Source organism: Podarcis filfolensis, assembly GCF_964270895.1.
Source record: "Podarcis filfolensis genome assembly, chromosome: 2".
Classification (NCBI taxonomy): Eukaryota; Metazoa; Chordata; class Lepidosauria; order Squamata; family Lacertidae; genus Podarcis; species Podarcis filfolensis.
Genome location: NC_139605.1, coordinates 111,178,370 through 111,197,385, shown reverse-complemented (window position 1 = coordinate 111,197,385; position 19,016 = coordinate 111,178,370). Strand labels below are relative to the sequence as shown.

Sequence of the window (19,016 nt, the reverse complement as noted above, 5' to 3'; positions counted from 1 at the left end):
CGGAGGTCCGTTCTTAACCTGAAACTGTTCTTAACCGGAAGCACCACTTTAGCTAATGGGGCCTCCTGCTGCCGCTGCGCCGCCGCTGCACAATTTCTGTTCTCATCCTGAAGCAAAGTTCTTAACACAAAGTACTATTTCTGGGTTAGCGGAGTCTGTAACCTGAAGCGTCTGTAACCCGAGGTACCACTGTAAAGGGGGGCCGCACCATAGCTGTCAACTTACAGATTTGAAAATAAGGGACCAGCAGCCAAAATAAGGGACCTGCAGCCTCACCTGTTCCAGGCACTCGAGTCTTCCTGTCCTCCTGCAGTCTGGTCAAACTCATGCTGGTAGCTACAAGAACACTGTCCAACCAACTTTGTAACCAGAGGTTCAACTGAATAGAATCTGAATCACATGCACCACAAGGCCTATGCAGCCTCAACTTAAGATAGCTCCCCAGCCTGACTTTGCACTGCAAAGTTTGCAGCAGCACGTGCAACAAAATGGCGTCCAGCATTCAAAAACCCCCTCAGCTTGCATTAACTAGCCACACACAAGGCATGCAAGCTCCACCCCCCAGTCGTTCTTAGACTTCTTATTGGGCGAGCAACACAGCCAAGCAACACAGTTGGAGCCTCCCTGGCCGGCAGGGAGGGAGGGAGAGGAGCTGCTTCCTTTGAAATTTAAGGAACATCATTTAAGGGACATCCATCAATAAGGGACAGCAGCGGGACATGGCTCTGGAATAAGGGACTGTCCCTTCAAATAAGGGACACTTGACAGCTATGGGCCGCACATTGGCAGTGGTTGGGGCCAGAGCCAAAAGTGAGTAGGGCACCCCTGTGTGCATGTGTGTCTCCTTCTCTGTGTCACCCCTTTTTCTCTCTCAGCCACATCATTTCCCCTTATGTTCCCCCACCCCCACTTTGACACCCTTGTGAAATTAGCCCAAGGTATGCATGAAATTAAGGGACGCGAGTGGCGCTGTGGGTTAAACCACTGAGCCTAGGACTTGCCGATCAGAAGGTCGGTGGTCCGAATCCCTGCCACGGGGTGAGCTCCCGTTGTTCGGTCCCTGCTCCTGCCCACCTAGCAGTTCGAAAGCACGTCAAAGTGCAAGTAGATAAATAGCTACCGCTCTGGTGGGAAGGTAAATGGCATTTCCCTGTGCTGCTCTGGTTCGCCAGAAGCGGCTTAGTCATGCTGGCCACATGACCCGGAAGCTGTATGCCGGCTCCCTCAGCCAGTAAAGCGAGATGAGCACCGCAACCCCAGAGTCGTCCGCAACTGGACCTAATGGTCCCCTTTACCTTTACGCATGAAATTAGACTCAGGCCCAGGTTTCCCACCCCTAGTTAACTGGTCTTTCTCTCTGGGAATGATAACAGAGTTGGAAGGGACTCCTAGGGTCAACCCCCTGCAATGTAGGAATCTCAGCTAAGGCATTTGTTATAAGAAAAAACCTGCTCCTTTTCCCCTTATGGGGTGTCCAAGAGCCAGTATAAAGTCCTTAAATGGGTTCCCTATCAGTAGGAGAAAATAACAGAGACCAACCAGAGTATATTGAGAAGCAAAGCAGTTAGTAAGCCTGATCTTTATTAAACCGTTGCAACAGGGTCCCCACTCGCCACATGCAGGAGGGAGGAGAACCCTGAACAATAGTGCACAAGCCCTTATATAGACTTTTGAAATTGCCCACCCTGTAGCCCAAGATCACCCTCCATCTTACATACATTACCAGAAGGAGGCGGTCTACAGCAGAAATCCTGTCTGCCAGGATATCTGTTAATGGTCACTGATTGCTTTACCTGGGCAGCCTGGCCATTCTTTTGTGATGGTAAATACTTCAATTCCTGAATCCAGGTCAAAGACTCACCCTATTCATACACAAATAATCCCTTAAGATAGGATTTGCAACTGAAAAGGCAATGGGAAGGCTTTCTCCATTTCCCTCCCTTACTGCAGAGGAATATTTGAGGTCACTGGGAGAGTCAAAAGGGCTTCAAGATTGTTCTCCTGTACTATTTCAGACACGTGGTTTATATACTTATGTATGTGTTTGCCTTGTACATTTATGAACATTTAATTTATATTTGAGACCTTAGAATTCTTATAACGCATCCATGACAGATGGCTCCATCCATCCTAGAACTGGTTTTTCCATATGCCAAAGCCACCCCTTCTTGTCGCCAGTTTCTCTTACTCCTAATTGACCATTCAGAAGGGAGCCTACAGAGAGACAGACGGACGCCAATCAGATGTGCTAGCCATTGTCTCACATTCTCCCTCTTTCCTCTGGCAGCCACAGTGCATTTCCAGCATACAGCTGAACTTCTTATCCGGCTTCTAGCTGCTGATTCTAACTACACTACCCAGGTAGGATGGTTACAGATAGGTAGCCGTGTTGGTCTGCCATAGTCAAAACAAAAAAATTTTTTTCTTTCCAGTAGCACCTTAAAGACCAACTAAGTTAGTTCTTGGTATGGTATGAGCTTTCGTGTGCATGCACACTTCGTCAGATACACTTCGTCAGGTAGGATGGATTAGGAAAGAGGGACCAGGTTTCTGGCAGTGAGGAGCTGCTCTTTGTGCCCCACCAGACTGGTGTGGATTTTTCTTTTTTTGCGAGTGTGTTCTGCAATTATGCTGAAGTGGAGTTGATTTTATGCTGAACCCTCCATGCATCATTCTGCCTTATTAAGATGTTTTGTGACGTTTCTACAACATTGCTTCATTATCGCTGTGTGGAGGGGCACTCCTGCACTGTGATGCAATGAAAGCCGGGCAACCCCCCACACTGAAACATTAGCGATAATAAAAAGTTACGGGATTTCAGGAGGGATTTCAGGAAAAACTGATTGGAAATTAAGCAATCTGACCAACCCTAAACAGTTTCAGGTGGAAACGGTACAGGTCGCCCTGTCTGATTACCGTATTTTTCGCTCTATAAGACGCACCAGACCACAAGACGCACCTAGTTTTTGGAGGAGGAAAACAAGGGGGAAAAAATATTCTGAATCTCAGAAGCCAGAACAGCAAGAGGGATCGCTGCGCAGTGAAAGCAGCAATCCCTCTTGCTGTTCTGGCTTCTGGGATAGCGGCGCAGCCTGCATTCGCTCCATAAGATGCACACACATTTCCCCTTACTTTTTAGGAGGGAAAAAGTGAGTCTTTTAGAGCAAAAAATACGGTACCTTTGTTGGAAGAGAGACGGGGGCGTGTGTTCCTGTTAATTCTCCTTGATCTCCAGGCGGCATTGATTAAAGCATCTTTCTGGAGCAGCTGTTGAGAAGTGGGGTTTGGCAGCATTGTGTGGTGCTTCTGATCCAATTTGGATGTTTTTTTTCCAGAGGATGGTGGTACTTTTATGTATATTAACATTCTATGCTTTTATTTCAGATTTAAATGGATATTTTTTTATTTTTTGGTACAGTCGTACCTTGGAAGTCAAACGCCTTGCGAGTCAAACATTTTGGCTCCCGAACGCCGCAAACCCAGAAGTGAGTTTTCCGGTTTGCAAGCATACTTTGGAACCCGAATGTCCTCCGCGGGTTCCGATTGGCTGCGGGAGATTCCCGCAGCCAATCGGAAGCCGTGCCTTGGTTTTCCGAACGTTTTGGAAGTCGAACAGACTTCTGGAACGGATTCTGTTCGACTTCCGGGGTACGAATGTATTGCGAGTTGCTTTGAGTTTACTTTTTTGTAAAAGCAAGAAAGAAAAATAAGTTGCTAATAAGGACAAGAAGCAACAAAAACAACAGTGTACAAATGCTGGGATGCCGTGATGAGCACAAATTGCGAATGCAGAATGAAAAAAATAACTGGATGTTGTTTTCCATGTGTGCCTACCCAGGAGTGCAAGAAAATATTCCAGAGTGTAAGGGCCCTCTGCTATTGTGTTAAAGCGCCATGCCAAACTGATGGTGCTTTAGAATAAAAAAGGAAACATCCCTAACCTTGTGGTGTCTGTTCCCCAGATCTACCCTGATGAAGGCCACACTTTCGAGTTCAGCCAGCGCCACCTCAGCCAGAGGCTCTTCTCCTTCTTTCAGAGCTGCTTTGAGGATACGAAGCATGCACACCTGTTTTCTGAGGAAGATGAGGACCCGTAGTGTTTTTTCCAGTGAGGGACACTGAGGATCGCCAGCTGCTGCTGATTTCACTTGCCCTTTTCTTTGCTGCGCTGGCAACTCACGGCAGCACTTTTGCACATCCCACGGACCTGCACTTTGTGTGTGTTCTGCATTAAGCACATTGTTTGGCACTGCCGGTCACGTCCTCCTAAGGACCCCTGCTTTTACTTAAAGATCCCCAACGCGTTTCCACCCCTTGGGACTGCGAAGACAGTTTTTTAAAATGTATGCGTGTGCATGCGAATCCCACAGCCAGGGGGAGGGACTTCTAGTGTTCAAGGGATGGTGGGTATTTATTCCATATGCCTTACATATTCCCTTTGCCCATGCAAAAGAGTAGCAGAGAAGCATAACGAGCTATGAAATGTAAGCAAACCTATTCAAAGTCACTCCCGTCGTGTGAGCTTTTATTGCAACAGAGAAAAATTTGGGCTCCTTTGCTGCAGAATTGCTATTCCTTCCTCCCCTCCCACCCAGTCTTTTGTCAGCAAAGAGTATATACAGCCCTGCAAGGACCAGCAGTTTTGTTAAAGATCCTTCACAGTTCTTTCCCCCAAAGTTTCCACAATTGTGGAGAAGCAGTAGAATCATAGAATCAAGGAATTGTACAGCTGGAAGGCACCCTGAGAATCATCTATTCCAACCCCAGCAATGCAGGAATATGCAACCACCCCATTATCAGCACCCTGCTCTAACCACCCGAGCTATATTGTGTAGTTGTTGCCTGAACTGTAAGCCAGGAATGTCCTCAATTGAAACCCTGCTTCCTCCATGAACTCGCTAGATTTGTTGTTGTTGTTGTTTAGTCATTTAGTCGTGTCCGACTCTTCGTGACCCCATGGACCAGAGCACGCCAGGCACTCCTGTCTTCCATTGCCTCCTGCAGTTTGGTCAAATTCATGTTCGTAGCTTCAAGAACACTATCCAACCATCTCGTCCTCTGTCGTCCCCTTCTCCTTGTGCCTTTGGTAAAGTAGCTTTTGCAAAGTTTTTCCTGCCACTTTGACCATGTACACAACCATACAGTGGTACCTCGGGTTAAGTACTTAATTCGTTCCAGAGGTCTGTACTTAACCTGAAACTTCTTAATCTGAAGCACCACTTTAGCTAATGGGGCCTCCTGCTGCCACTGCGCCACCGGAGCACGATTTCTGTTCTTATCTTGAAGCAAAGTTCTTAACCTGAAGCACTATTTCTGGCTTAGTGGAGTGTGTAACCTGAAGCATATGTAACCTGAGGTACCACTGTACTTTCAAATTAAAATCAATTAAAGCACACAGTTTCCTAAAATAGAATAATAATGGGAACTGTAGATTCCCCCTCTCAGAACTACAATTCCCACCGCCCTCAGCAAATTGGGGATTTTTTGCAGGAGATTTTGTATTTTAAATGTATAATGTGCACACCATCTGTTATCTCAAAACTTTTCCCCTACGGCAGGCACAAGGGAAAGGCACAAAGGCTGGGGGTTGCAGAGGGATGGCAACCTGGCATTTTGCATTCAGCCTTTTATTTTTCCTGCACCCTTGAGCTGTAGCCATCAATTCCCAGACAGCCTCTTGACTTTCCAAACTCCTCCTTGGTCCCCGGGCTGCCTGCCTCCTGTTTGCCACTCCCAGGTCCATCGAGCAGCAGTTGGATAGAGCCCCAGCGACCTTTGACCCTTGCAGCTATTCAGGCAGCCAGACCTTCGAGCACCAGGAGCGACAACACCTGGCCTTCCCAACCACCTGAGAAGCTGACAAAACAAGGTAACTTGTCGAGTTTAAATCTTCCGCAGGCTGCAGGCTCCACTTGCCCATCCTCCAAACACACACGTGCAGCCATCCCAAAATTTGCTCAGGATACACGACTTTTCTTTGGGGGGAACCCAAAGGAGATTTCTTAAAGTCATCCCTGCAAACTGGCATTTTAGAAACAAATGCCATTTCTTTTAGGAGGAATTCCAAACCACAGCTCCATTCAATCCATGCAGGTGTGGCTTATCATTATAGATGTCAGAAGAGGAACCATTCTGTCGAATGAATGCCCCATTAGGTTTTCCCGGGGCCACCCAACCAGATGGGTGAGGTATAAAGAATAAATTGTTTTTATTCTCAGAACCCTTTGTGGGACATCTGCCCCAAACTGATAACCTCACCCATTGCATCTTCATGGCACCCTTTATATTTGGTGATCCTTGCAGTGGATCCTGTCTCTGCAAACAAAGGTGGGGGTTGTAACTTTCTTTTCTTTGTTTATTAATTAATTTTAATTAATTTTTTTATTATTCAAAATTATAACAAGACATATTATCCAAAAACATATCATCCTTGCCCCCCCCATTTTTCCTCACTCCCCCTCCTTCCCCCCACAGAATCCACCCACCCCACCCCCCGACTTCCCTCAGTTCCAGTCTTTGATTTCTCTAGAAATGCTGTTTTCTGCATGTTACTTTCAATTGTTAGGTAGAAAATAGATTTCCAGAGAGTACAATTTCTCATATCATAATTGGCAGATGTCAGTAAAGATCAGGCTTACTAGCTGCTTTGCTTCTCAAATAATAATAAAAATAAATAAATAAATAAATAAATAGCACCTTCCGGCTTTCCCTACCCTACAAAGGTATGGGAGCTCCTTGCGCTCCATGTTACCCTCTCGATTTCCTTTTATTGCATTCAGATCCGAGGGGGACCCATTGGAAAAGAAGCTCTTGCTCTTCTTTGACATTTCTTCCTGAGAGCTGCCCTGGATTTAGGGGATGTGGGTTTTAAGTTCCTTAAAGTAAAATAAAATGCAACCCTCAAGCTTCTGATCCCCACGTACAAGGGAAAGAGAGATGCTAGGAAAACTAATCAATTGCATGAACTTTCCAGCTTGGAAGACAAAAAGAACTTGTATGTTGAGGTTTTTGAATTAGTGCCGTTTCAGCCTTAGGTTTGCACATATTACTTTTCTCTGGTCTCTCCTGGTGTAATCATTTTCGGCTAAGGGTTTGGGGTTTGTTTTTGCAGTGGGGGAGTGGTAGGGGCTGATATCTCCCACCCACCCCACCAAGTGGTTTGTGGTTTTCTGGCTGATCTTGGCTATATTTGTTCGAAGCTACCAAATCATATACACCCTCACTGATTGGAAAACCAGTGTTTCTTCCCCAGGTCATGGAAGCAGTAGCTAATAAAATCGTCACCTGTGTTAAACTCTTTTCTGTGTTGCTCTCATCCTCCCGCCTCTACATCTTTGCCAATGTGCATGTGTTGATCCACAAACCCAATATCTCTGATTTATCACATTGGGGGAGACAGAATGCAGGAGTAGATGGACTTTTCTTTTTACTGCACTCTTCTTACTTTCTCAACTTTCATATCCTCTCAGCCAACACTATTCAAAGGAGTTATTTCACCCATTCAGCGACCAGTTATCAAGTGCAAAACAGCTGATTTTTCTGCATGAGGCCTCAGTGCCTGGCTGCTGATTACGGCAACTAAACTGTTGGGAAAGTGTTGGGTTTGAGCTGTGGTGGCCCATTCAGGTGTGTGCAAACTTGTATGTGTAAACTAGGCCATAAAGACGGGTGTTAACATGATGCATGTCTTATAATGCAGGTTGTTGCTTGGTTTTTGGTGACCTTGAGCAGTGGCGTAGCGTGGGTTGTCAGCACCCGGGGCAAGGCAAGATAGTCCCTCTCTCTCTCTCCGCACCGCACCACACGCCTGGCACCCCCTCCCTCCACAGTGGGTGGTGACCCGGCGGCTCGGATCGGATTCGCACAACCAGCACTGCAGTGAGAGAGAGTGAGTGAGCCAAGTAGGGGCAGAGAGCTGCGAGTGCGAGCGCGCCCCCCCCAGATGTTGCGCCCGGTGCAGCCGGGCCCCCCTGCACCCCCACGCTACGCCACTGACCTTGAGTCCAGTTACCAACTCTCTGTGTGACCTACCTCACAGGGCTGTTGTGAGGATCAAATTTGGAGGGCACCTCCATGTATGCTGCCTTGAGCTCCTTAGAGGAAATATATATGAATATGAGGCAATGACAAACCTAGACAACATCTTAAAAAGCAGAGACATCACCTTGCCAACAAAGGTCCATATAGTAAAAGCTATGGTTTTCCCAGTAGTGATGTATGGAAGTGAGAGCTGGACCATAAAGAAGGCTGATCGCCGAAGAATTGACGCTTTTGAATTATGGTGCTGGAGGAGACTCTTGAGAGTTCCATGGACTGCAAGAAGATCAAACCTATCCATTCTGAAGGAAATCAGCCCTGAGTGCTCACTGGAAGGACAGATCCTGAAGCTGAGGCTCCAATACTTTGGCCACCTCATGAGAAGAGAAGACTCCCTGATGTTGGGAAAGATGGGAGGGCACAAGGAGAAGGGGACGACAGAGGATGAGATGGTTGGATAGTGTTCTCGAAGCTACCAGCATGAGTTTGACCAAACTGCGGGAGGCAGTGGAAGACAGGAGTGCCTGGCGTGCTCTGGTCCATGGGGTCACAAAGAGTCGGACATGACTAAACGGCTAAACAACAACATATATAGCTTGGTGATTTGATGTGGCAGGTAGAGTGGGCATTCTGCAGAAAGGGTGAGCAGGGGAAGGTTTCAACAATCCCATTTGCTGTGTTGCTCCCCGCCACCACTTTATACAAATTCAATGGAGTTTGTTGCATTCACATGTTGTTTGCCCCTTACTTCGTTATTTTCCTACAAATCCTACAAAATCATGCAATGAGGGGGAAAGGAGCTCTTCTCCTATAATCTAACGCATTAATTTTTTGCAGCAGTGAAGTAAGTTTGTCAACAGTTCTGTATCAAAAGCTTCAGCAATGTTTTCCAAGTGACTCACAATCATACATGGATCAGCTGGTATTCGCCAACCAGCCATCTGCTCAATAATATTTTTTTAAAAGCTTCCCAAATGCTGTTACGGCTTGGTGGGTCCAAGTGATACGTATGAGGCCTGCATGAGCCGTATGCTCATTGTCGTGTAACTATCCTGTAAACAAATCGGAACAAATAAAGACCAGATTTAATTATGTAATCCGCCATGCAAGTCAGGATGAATACTCAATGGAGAGGCCTTGTATCTGGTCTTAACTGAGCTTCCGTTCTGATATGTTTGCTAGGTGGTTGTATGAAAATGAGCAGTTACCCTGATTTGCTTGTGGGTCATTTATGCCTCTTCCATTTGTTTGTTCCACACATAGGAGGCAATTCCTAGGGGCCAAGGTCCCTTCAGCACCCTCTAAAATATTTGAGGGGGCCAGAGTCCCCCCAAAGCTGATGGTCATTGCCATTCAAATGGTGTTTGTGTGTGTGACACGTCATGTGTTTGATTATGTTGGATGGGGCTTACCTGCCCTCCCCCATATTTTTATTCAAGTTGGCACCCCTGGTTCCACACTTATCAATGTGTTTCCCAGTCACTTTCTTAACTGCAAAAAAATAAAATTTAAGTTCATTTCTATTTGCAAGTGGATTTGTTGCACCCGGGCAACAGAACCCTTTAATCCACATTAACTGCACAAACCTAAAGTTCTGGTCTGTGCTTGAATTTGTCTCGCAAAACAGTGCATAAGGCTGGAGGGAGGGAGGGAAGTGGGGAGGGTGACTAAGGGAGAGTACTGTTCTTTTGTAATACAGTCGTACCTTGGAAGTCAAACGGAATCCGTTCTGGAGGTCCATTCGACTTCCAAAACGTTCAGAAACCAAAGCGCAGCTTCTGATTGGCTGCAGGAAGCTCCTGCAGCCAATCAGAAGCCCCGGAAGCACCGTCAGACATTCGGCTTCCAAAAGAACGTTAGAAAACAGGAACCTTCACTTCCGGGTTTCGACCGTTCAGGGGCCAATTTGTTTGGGAGCCAAGGCGTTTGAGATCCAAGGTATAACTGTAATGTGACCCCCGCCCCAAAAAAACCATGGATAAAAGCAAAACAGAGACAGTTTGGAGGCACCCTGATTTAAATTGTTAAAAGGAATTCTGCTGGGTCAAACATTTTTAAAATGTTGTCTTATTTTATTGTTGTTAGCCGCCCTGAGCCCGGCTTCGGCTGGGGAGGGCGGGATATAAATAAAAATTTATTATTATTATTATTATCTTTCCTCAGTGGCCAGCAAGATGCCCATGGGAAGCCTGTAAACAGGACATGATCACGACAAAACTCTCTTCACTTGAGATTCCCAGCAACTAGCATATAGAAGAGGTGTATTGCCTCCAATATATAGCTGTTATGTACTGAGTTGAATAGGATCCAAAAGGCAGCAGTCTGATTGGTCCTAGAACAATAGGATCCAAAATGCAGCAGTCTGATTGGTCCTAGAACAATGCAGCAGTATGATTGGTCCGCAGAAGCCACCCAATCCAGCTCCAGGTGGAAGTGAATCCGCAACCTGATTGGCCCACGGGAGAATCCCGGAATTAGCCAATCACGTGCGGCCCGTTGTGTAAATAAAGTATATAAAGCAGATATTTTGGGGGAACTTTCATTCCTCACTACTATGAGCTGAATAAAGAGCATGAAATCCACTCTCGACTCTGAGTAAATTTCAATAGCCATGATATTTAGAACTGGCATGCACAGCTTGTGGCCCCCTATATTAAATGCAGCCCTTTAGCTATACATTACACCCTATCCTGGGCTTAACAACGCACTTCCTTTTTTGGTCAGACCCACCTGGTCAGCAAAAATAGAAAGCTTACTGACCCCTATGTGGACCATCAGACATGGCTAAAGGTCACAACTTGCACAAGTCTCCTTTGTCATTTTTACTCGGACAGCTTCATCATATCGTTACAGGAGTTAGGCAGTTAATATAGGCTTTCTATCGCCCCATTGCTACCAGAATTCTCAAATTCTACTAGTTCTCCTCTACAGTCATATGGTATTTCCTAATGTTGGCCTTCTTGTGTGGAAGTACTAATATAAAAGCAGAGGTCAAACTGACAAACTTTGGTATTGGCAGTTTTGGGTACTTTTTGGATTTGGACCTCCTGCTGTGCTGGCTGAATAGTTGTTTTTCTTAGGGAGCAAAGACCCAGGATTTGGTTTTTGATCTTATGAAAGACAGGAGGAATTGCTGATTTTACAATGCCTCTAAAGTGGAAAGCTTCCGTTTCCAAACTCCATGTCGTTTATTATGGCCTGAGATTTGAATTGTTTTTACTGCCCCCCCCCCCACTTTTAATTTATACGTTTAAAAATTATCATCAATAATCAACAAAACTTTAATTCAAAATCAAACCAATTTGAGGTTTCCTACAATCAAGAGCCCCTTCATGGATCACTGCCTGGTCGTGGAGAAGGGATTTCAGTAACTACAAGACGCTATGAGCTATGCCGTGCAGGGCCACCCAAGATGGACAGGTCATAGCCAAGAGTTTAGACCAAATGTAATCCACCTGGAGAAGGACCTGGCAAACCACTCCAGTATTTTGCCGAGAAAACTCTGTGGACATAAAAAAGGAGCAGCTTTGAGAAGAAAGTGTGAGTTTCCAAGGCATGCACTGGTTCATGGGGTCACGGAGAGTCGAACACAACTAAGACGACTAAACAACAACAACAATCAAGAGGCATATAAATTTTATGAAATTACATAAGTAATAACTGAGATTGACGATTACAGCCCCAACACCAAACAGAGAAAGGGCAGAGAGAACTTCAGGTCCATCTCCGCTGTCCATCTCTTAGTCTCCACATTGCAGGGATAGGTAAAGGGTAAAGGGACCCCTGACCATTAGGTCCAGTCGTGACCGACTCTGGCGTTGCGGCGCTCATCTCGCTTTATTGGCCGAGGGAGCCGGCGTACAGCTTCTAGGTCATGTGCCCAGCATGACTAAGCCGCTTCTGGCGAACCAGAGCAGCGCACGGAAACACCGTTTACCTTCCTGCCGGAGTGGTACCTATTTATCTACTTGCACTTTGACGTGCTTTCAAACTGCTAGGTGGGCAGGAGCAGGGACCGAGCAACGGGAGCTCACCCCGTTGCGGGGATTCAAACCGCTGACCTTCTGATCGGCAAGCCCTAGGCTCTGTGGCTTAACCCACAGCGCCACCCGCGTCCTTCCAATTGCAGGGATAGTCAGACAAAATTCTCAACATGGACTTGTTTTTTATGGTGTGGCATCGCCCTCCCCTAACCCAAACGCTGGTGGTTAATACTTTCCATGCTGAAATCTTGTATGGAGGCCATCTCAGGGGTTATTTTGGAGAACCCTGGGACAATTGCCACAGCCAGGCCATTTTCTGGAGATGTTCTGAGTACTGGTGGTGGCTTTGTCTCTCTGGAGGGATAGGGGTTCCTTTTCTGATGAGCGGAACTGCGAAAGAAGCCCTGGCCTCACTGTGAAATGGTGAGATTAGAAGGGCGAGTGGGACAGTTGCTCCTGATTTCTCTGAAGTTGCATACCCTGCAATACCCCCCAGTTTTCCAAAGATCTTCTGACATTGGAGATGGTTAGAGCGTGAATGGTGGAAAACTCATCGCAAAGATCAGATATTTGTGCCTCCCACATGGTGGTGAAGGCAGCAAAGTAACAACCCAAAATTGTTAAGGATCTGCAGTCTTTGGCCTCAGTCAATGGGAAGCTGGAGTGCTTGAACAGCTGCAGCGATAAGTGTGCAAGGCTCTTTGAGGATAATGTCCTTCAACTCTCCACTAAGTCGGATGCCATATTTCAGGTGTGGCCAATTCCCAAGAGACTGGGATCTACTTACAGAATTAAAAACTGGCAGTGATCTACCCCCGTTTTTGGGGGGTTCAGGTCAAAGTTGTTGACCTTTTTTGGGGAAGAAAAGCCCCGTTTTGGGGGGGGGTTCAGGTCAAAGTTATTGAGCTTTTATTAGGGAGGAGGAAAGCCCCAATTTTAAGAGTTTTGGGGGTAAATGAGGAACAACCACTCACCAACAAATCGCTGGGGAAACAAACAGCCTCACTCAGTAAACTCCATCTTCCGTTCTGCAGGTTGTGCAACAATTGAGGGTGGGGCAAGGGGGCAGGGCTGGAATTGATTTTAGCAACGCTAAGGAAAAGGGACCCAGCAATCGACCACGTTCTACCAAAACCTCCTGGGGATCTACCAGTAGATTGCGATCGACCTGTTGGGCATCTCTGCCATATTTGATCCAAATTCAGAGGAGCTGTCCAGTTCACTGCCTGGTCTGGTTTTATGAGATCAGTTTCCACATTTGAGACCCGAGGATGGAGGCAAGATGCTTGCAATGGTAAGGCCAACCACATGCCATTTAGACCTTGCCCGTCCTAACTCCTACAATCTAGCCAGAGGGTATTGACTGTGTTGTCAGAATGCAGTGTCGAAGGATGAGGTAATGCCCGTTGCCTTGAAGGAGATGGTGGCATATATGGTATGACCCCCTCCAGCACCCTTAGCAAACTACAGTTCCTAGGATTCTTTGGGGGAAGTCATGTGATTTAAATGTATTACATGCATGCAACGTGCCTCATTATAGCACTAAAGGTAAAGGACTGCTGACCATTAGGTCCAGTCGCGGATGACTCTGGGGTTGCACGCTCATCTCGCTTTATTGGCCGAGAGAGCCGGCGTACAGCTTCCGGGTCATGTGGCCAGCATGACTAAGCCGCTTCTGGTGAACCAGAGCAGCGCACGGAAACGCCATTTACCTTCCCGCTGGAGTGGTACCTATTTATCTACTTGCACTGGTGTGCTTTCGAACTGCTAGGTTGGCAGGAGCAGGGACTGAGCAACGGGAGCTCACCCCTACACGGGAATTTGAACCACCGACCTTCTGATCGGCAAGTCCTAGGCTCTGTGGTTTAACCCACAGCGCCACCCGTGTCCCTCATTATAGCACTAGTCCTGCAATATTCAGTTCTAGCTGCAAAGCTCTTATTTGGGAAACCCCCACATCTTCCTGACACCTTATTTACTCTTGGCTTTTCTGTTAACATTGTTTTAGACATTGTGTAAAATAATTTCCCTCAGCATGGGCACAAAGAGATTTCCAGTTAGCTAGGTGATCCTTTAATCGCATTGTTGAATGTGTGCAAATAATCTGAGAGTGGGGGCACATATTGCCAAACTAATCTGCAACAGCTCTGGGAAATGGACTCACTGGTTCCCCGGTTCCCCAGAACCTCTCTTTTCTCTTGGTACTATGTGTTCACATTCTGCTGTATCCAGAAACTGACCTTTAATACATCCTGCTTGGCAAGGAAAGGAGCTCGCCATTTCTGAGTTTCTGCCCGGCTGGGTCAACTATTAACTTCTCCCAAATAAAACAACCTGGCTTGCAAAACTATCTATCAAGAACAAGTTGTACTCCTGCCCCTCTCTAACAGTTGTTATCTTTCTCTTGAAGAGTAGGGAATCCGCCTGATTCCACACAAAACACCCTGGAGGGCATAAGAAACAGACGGGGAGCATCAAAACAGAGATTAATCTAGTCCAGCATTCTGTTTGCAAATTAGGAAATCAGGTGTTCTCAGGCAGGGGCAACCTGTCCTGTTTCGCCACCTAGGGTGAAACCGAGATGGTTGCTTCCTGACCCCTGCCGTGCCATGCCCTGGCTCTTGCCGAATTTGGCAGCAGCCAAGGCACTCCTCAAATTTTGCCTCTTGCTCAGCTTCTCCACCCGGAGGTGGCCAGAACACCTCCCTCTGGGTGGTGGAAGCAGATGGGTGGATGGGCAGAGTGCCGTCTCTTCCTCTTCTGCCGCCTGAGGCGGGCGCTTCATCTTGCCTCATGGGTGGGCCGGCTCTGCACAAGCAAGGAATGGATGCAGATTCGTGGAAAATAAGGCTGCAGTCATTATGGCTACATGTTGCTGTCCGTATGAGAGGCAGGGTAGCCCTGCTAGGGGTTGTGTGTAGGAGAGGACCATTGTGCTCATGTGCTCCTTACATGCTCATGTGCTTCCTACAGGCATCTGATTGGTCATGTGGGAATAGAAAGCTGAACCAGGAGAGCCCTTGGCCTAATCTCTCAGGGCTCTTAGTATGCTTTTAAGGCTTACAGTAGCCAACCAGAGGGCACACAAGGAATTTTGAGGAAGTGCCATAGCCACTGGTCACAAAACTTCTGTCACAGGGAGTGTGGCGTGGAACAAAATGGGTGCTGCATCTAAAAGAGCAGGAAGAGGCAGGCAGACCCTCAAACTGGTATGACATGCTCACCAGAGGTGCGATTCTGAGGGCTTTCCGGAGGTTCCCTCACTGCAAAAAGTTGTTACAGCAAGGTTGGTATACGTCAGAAATTTCCCAGGCATAACGGAATTATGGCAGTCGGAAGCAGTGTTCAGGCAGAAATCGTTGAAGTGTCTGGGAAAATCTGGACGCATGGAAACACATGTTGGAAGCCTAGTTTTGTTTCTTAAAAATAGCTCAAAAACTTAATTTTCACCTTTTGAAATATGGCAGCCCGAAGTTACAGGGAACCAGGCAGAGGCGCCCACTCTGGGGAACACCCTCCCATCAGAATTCAACAATTATATGAAAAAGGGGCTTTTTTCTATTCAGAAGAAAGTGCAGACTTGCTCAGTTGCTTCAAGGGGCAGGACCGGAAACAGTGGCTGGGAATTGCGGCAGACACAGATTTCGGCTAAGCCTTAGGAGAAACACCCTCATGCTGAAAGCTATTTAACAATGAGACAGATTGCCTCAGGAGGTTGTAGACTGTCCTTTGCTTGGTGGTATTTAAGCAGAGGGTGAGTGGCCTATGGTCAGGGATGCTGTAGTTTCTCTGAACAGGATGGATTAGACTAGGCAACTAGTAGGGTACCTTTCAAATCTGCTATTCTAGGATTCTTCAAATTGGCTGGTGCTAATATATGCTGTATTAGATGGAGAGAGCTGGTTTGGGGTAGTGTAGTGTAGCGGGTGGCGCTGTGGGTTAAACCACAGAGCCTAGGGCTTGCCGATCAGAAGGTCAGCGGTTTGAATCCCCGCGACGGGGTGAGCTCCCATTGCTCGGTCCCTGCTCCTGCCAACCTAGCAGTTCAAAAGCATGTCAAAGTGCAAGTAGATAAATAGGTATTGCTCTGGTGGGAAGGTAAATGGTGTTTCCATGTGCTGCTCTGGTTCGCCAGAAGCGGCTTAGTCATGCTGGCCACATGACCCGGAAGCTGTACGCCGGCTCCCTTGGCCAATAAAGTAAGATGAGCACCGCAACCCCAGAGTCGGCCTCGACTGGACCTTAAGATCAGGGGTCCCTTTACTTTTTAGTGTAGCAGTGCACATGCCACATATTTGAAGCACACGGCTCCCCCCCTTAATCCCGGGAACTGTAGTTTAAGGGTGCTGCAAACTGTAGCTATGTGAGGGGGCAGTTCCCAGTATTCTTTGGGGGAAAGTTTTGTGCTTTAAATCCATGGTGTGCTGTTCTTCTACCATGGGCTAACTGGGTAGCCTCTAGGCCCCAGTTTCCCATATGGGAGATAACTATCCTGACCTACCTCACAGGGTTGTAGCCAGGATTATAGCCAGGGAATGCATGCAAGGCACATGGTTATCATCACGTGATTTGGCATGCCTCTGAATGGGCCTTTACCCCAGAGTATTTTGTGTTTATGTGTGCATATGCACAGTCACATTTCTATTACGCAACTCCTTCCCCCAACTTGGGCAGTGATGTGGGAACAAGCTGTCCACTCCCCACAAGCCCACTCCCTCAACCCACATTTCCGGGAACAGTCTAAAAATCCTGTCATGCCCCAATCTCCACATGCTGTTTGATAGGAGGAGGGGCCTGTGGAGGCCCCGCCCACCGAATGCAACATGCCTTCCCACCACTGAGGCTGATCAACAGCTTGAGGAGATCAAAACAGCGCCTCTTTAAAAGCCTCAATGCTGCAGAGATGGTTGTTTGGGCTAGAAGCTGTGCTGTTCTCAATTAGTGCTCGGTGTGGCTGTGGAAAACCGGCCCCGACTTGGAATAATCAGCGGATAACACCAGCCCTAAAGCTGCATTGCCCAGGAACTCAGAAGATTTGAGGGCTGGAAGGTGCTTTGAGAGTGTGTTCCGGACAGGAAGGAGCTCGGTGACGGGAGCAGGTACATATATATATACATATATTTAAAGTTATTGCTTTGATATTTGCTTGCCTAGCTCCACAGCAACTTCCCAGGGGATTTGTGAAATCTCTGGACTGGAACTATTGCAAAGGCTAACAAGGTTAGTGCTACATTGGATGCTGAGTCATTAAAAGAAAAAGGAAAAACCCCATATAGGAACAGACTACTTAGTGCACTATTGCCTTCAGTGAGTGTCTTTCCAGATTTCTGCACGAGTCTTTCCCTGGCACCGTTCCTTTTGCCTGTACAGCATGTGCTCTGCAAATGACTTAAGCTGCTCTACATAAGTAGGAAGTTTCCGGTTAAAACCTTGTCTCTCTGCCACGAACTTTTCATTGGTAGCCTAAAGCAGGTTCCTGCCTCTCAGCCTCTAATCGGCTATATTGGTGGTGACAAGGAATGCTGTGAGGATTACTGAGGTACTATATATGATGTGGTGACTGGAAACTCGAAAGGCGATGTTACACGTTCTCATTCTCCTACGTTTCCTGCTAACTTCCCACTTGAGAAGCAATAGAACAGCTTGCCTGTGTGACTGGTTTCAATCCGGTTTCAAGCACCTTGTGCACAGAGATTTAGTAAGCCGCTCCCTGCCTCCATGCTCCTTGGCTCTCGTTCGCAAAATGGAAATAACGGCAGCTTTCCCAGTTGCAATGGGAGTAAAGGATCCAAGAAAGATGGAGAAAGCGATCCCGTTAAAAGTGACAGAAACTTTTCCTGTTAAGAGGGCTGATGAGCCATTGCATTCAAAACAATATCCATAGAATGGAATACTGGATAAAAGTGGAACTTTTAAGTTTTTAATGTCATCCAAAATTTCAAAATTCGATGGCAAAATTTGACGGTTTTGCTTTTACAGTGGTACCTCGCGTTATATACGCTTCAGGTTACAGACTCTGCTAACCCAGAAATATTACCTCGGGTTAAGAACTTTGCTTCAGGATGAGAACAGAAATCGTGCTCTGGCGGTGCGGCGGCAGCAGGAGGCCCCATTAGCTAAAGTGGTGCTTCAGGTTGAGAACAGTTTCAGGTTAAGAACGGACCTCCGGAACAAATTAAGTACGTAACCAGAGGTACCACTGTATTTGTAAAAGCTTTTCACCTATTCGAGGTATACATTTGCTGAGTGATTAAAGGAATTAATGACTTAATACATCTACTTAATGGTGTTGTGGAGCTTTTGGCATTCTGCAAATACTGGCCAAGACCTTGTGTTAGACACTCAGATGTCATTGACTGCTACTGCAGCAAAGGGGATGTGGGTGGCACTGTGGTCTGAGCCTCTTGGGCTTGCCGATCAGAAGGTTGGCGGTTCAAATCCCCATGACGGAGTGAGCTCCCGTTGCTCGGTCCGGGCTCCTGCCAACCTAGCAGTTCAAAAGCACGCCAGGTCAAGTAGATAAATAGGTACCACTGCAGCGGGAAGGTAAACAGCGTTTCTATGCGCTCTGGTTTCTGTCACGGTGTCCCGTTGCGGCAGAAGCGGTTTAGTCATGCTGGCCCCATGACCCAGAAAGCTGTCCGTGGACAAATGCCAGCTCCCTCAGCCTGAATAGCAAGATGAGTGCTGCACCCCATAGTCTCCTGTGACTGGACTTAACCGTCCAGAGGTCCTTTACCTTTTTTTTACTGCAGCAAAACCTCCGGAAGTCAAATGGCGATGCTGACTGTCAAATATTTACACACCCAGAGAATATTTGTTATCAGAATTCGCAGGAGAGAATTTTGCCAAGCTAATCTATTTTTGGCTCTAGCGTACACATACCCCAGTGAGCATCACAACAGATTGTTATGGGAAGAGTGATGATTGACCTCACAGCTTGAGATAAAACTCCTACCTCCTTCAGGCACAGTTAGGACACACAGAGACACAGAG

At 46.9% G+C, this 19,016-nt stretch overlaps 2 protein-coding genes across 4 annotated transcripts in view; both read left to right on the top strand.

Annotated features, from left to right (window-relative positions):
• The window catches only part of LOC310755855 (inactive dipeptidyl peptidase 10-like), a 56,806-nt gene extending 52,299 nt beyond the window's left edge, over positions 1 to 4,507 (top strand). For both annotated transcript variants that reach the window (XM_083599223.1, XM_083599222.1), the window contains 2 exons: positions 2,288 to 2,361; positions 3,963 to 4,507. In XM_083599223.1, the coding sequence (XP_083455349.1) occupies positions 2,288 to 2,361; positions 3,963 to 4,097 (209 nt within the window). In that variant the 3' untranslated portion in view covers positions 4,098 to 4,507. The remainder of the gene's footprint in view (positions 1 to 2,287; positions 2,362 to 3,962) is intronic.
• A 1,103-nt stretch (positions 4,508 to 5,610) lies between these two features.
• SLC39A5 (solute carrier family 39 member 5) overlaps positions 5,611 to 19,016 on the top strand; it is a 39,200-nt gene continuing 25,794 nt past the window's right edge. The window contains exon 1 of one of the 2 annotated variants that reach the window (XM_083599254.1): positions 5,611 to 5,869. The gene's annotated coding sequence lies outside the window, so the exon portion shown is untranslated. Of the gene's footprint in view, positions 5,870 to 16,842; positions 17,120 to 19,016 lie in introns of those variants that run through there. The other variant, XM_083599253.1, reaches the window with a different exon arrangement.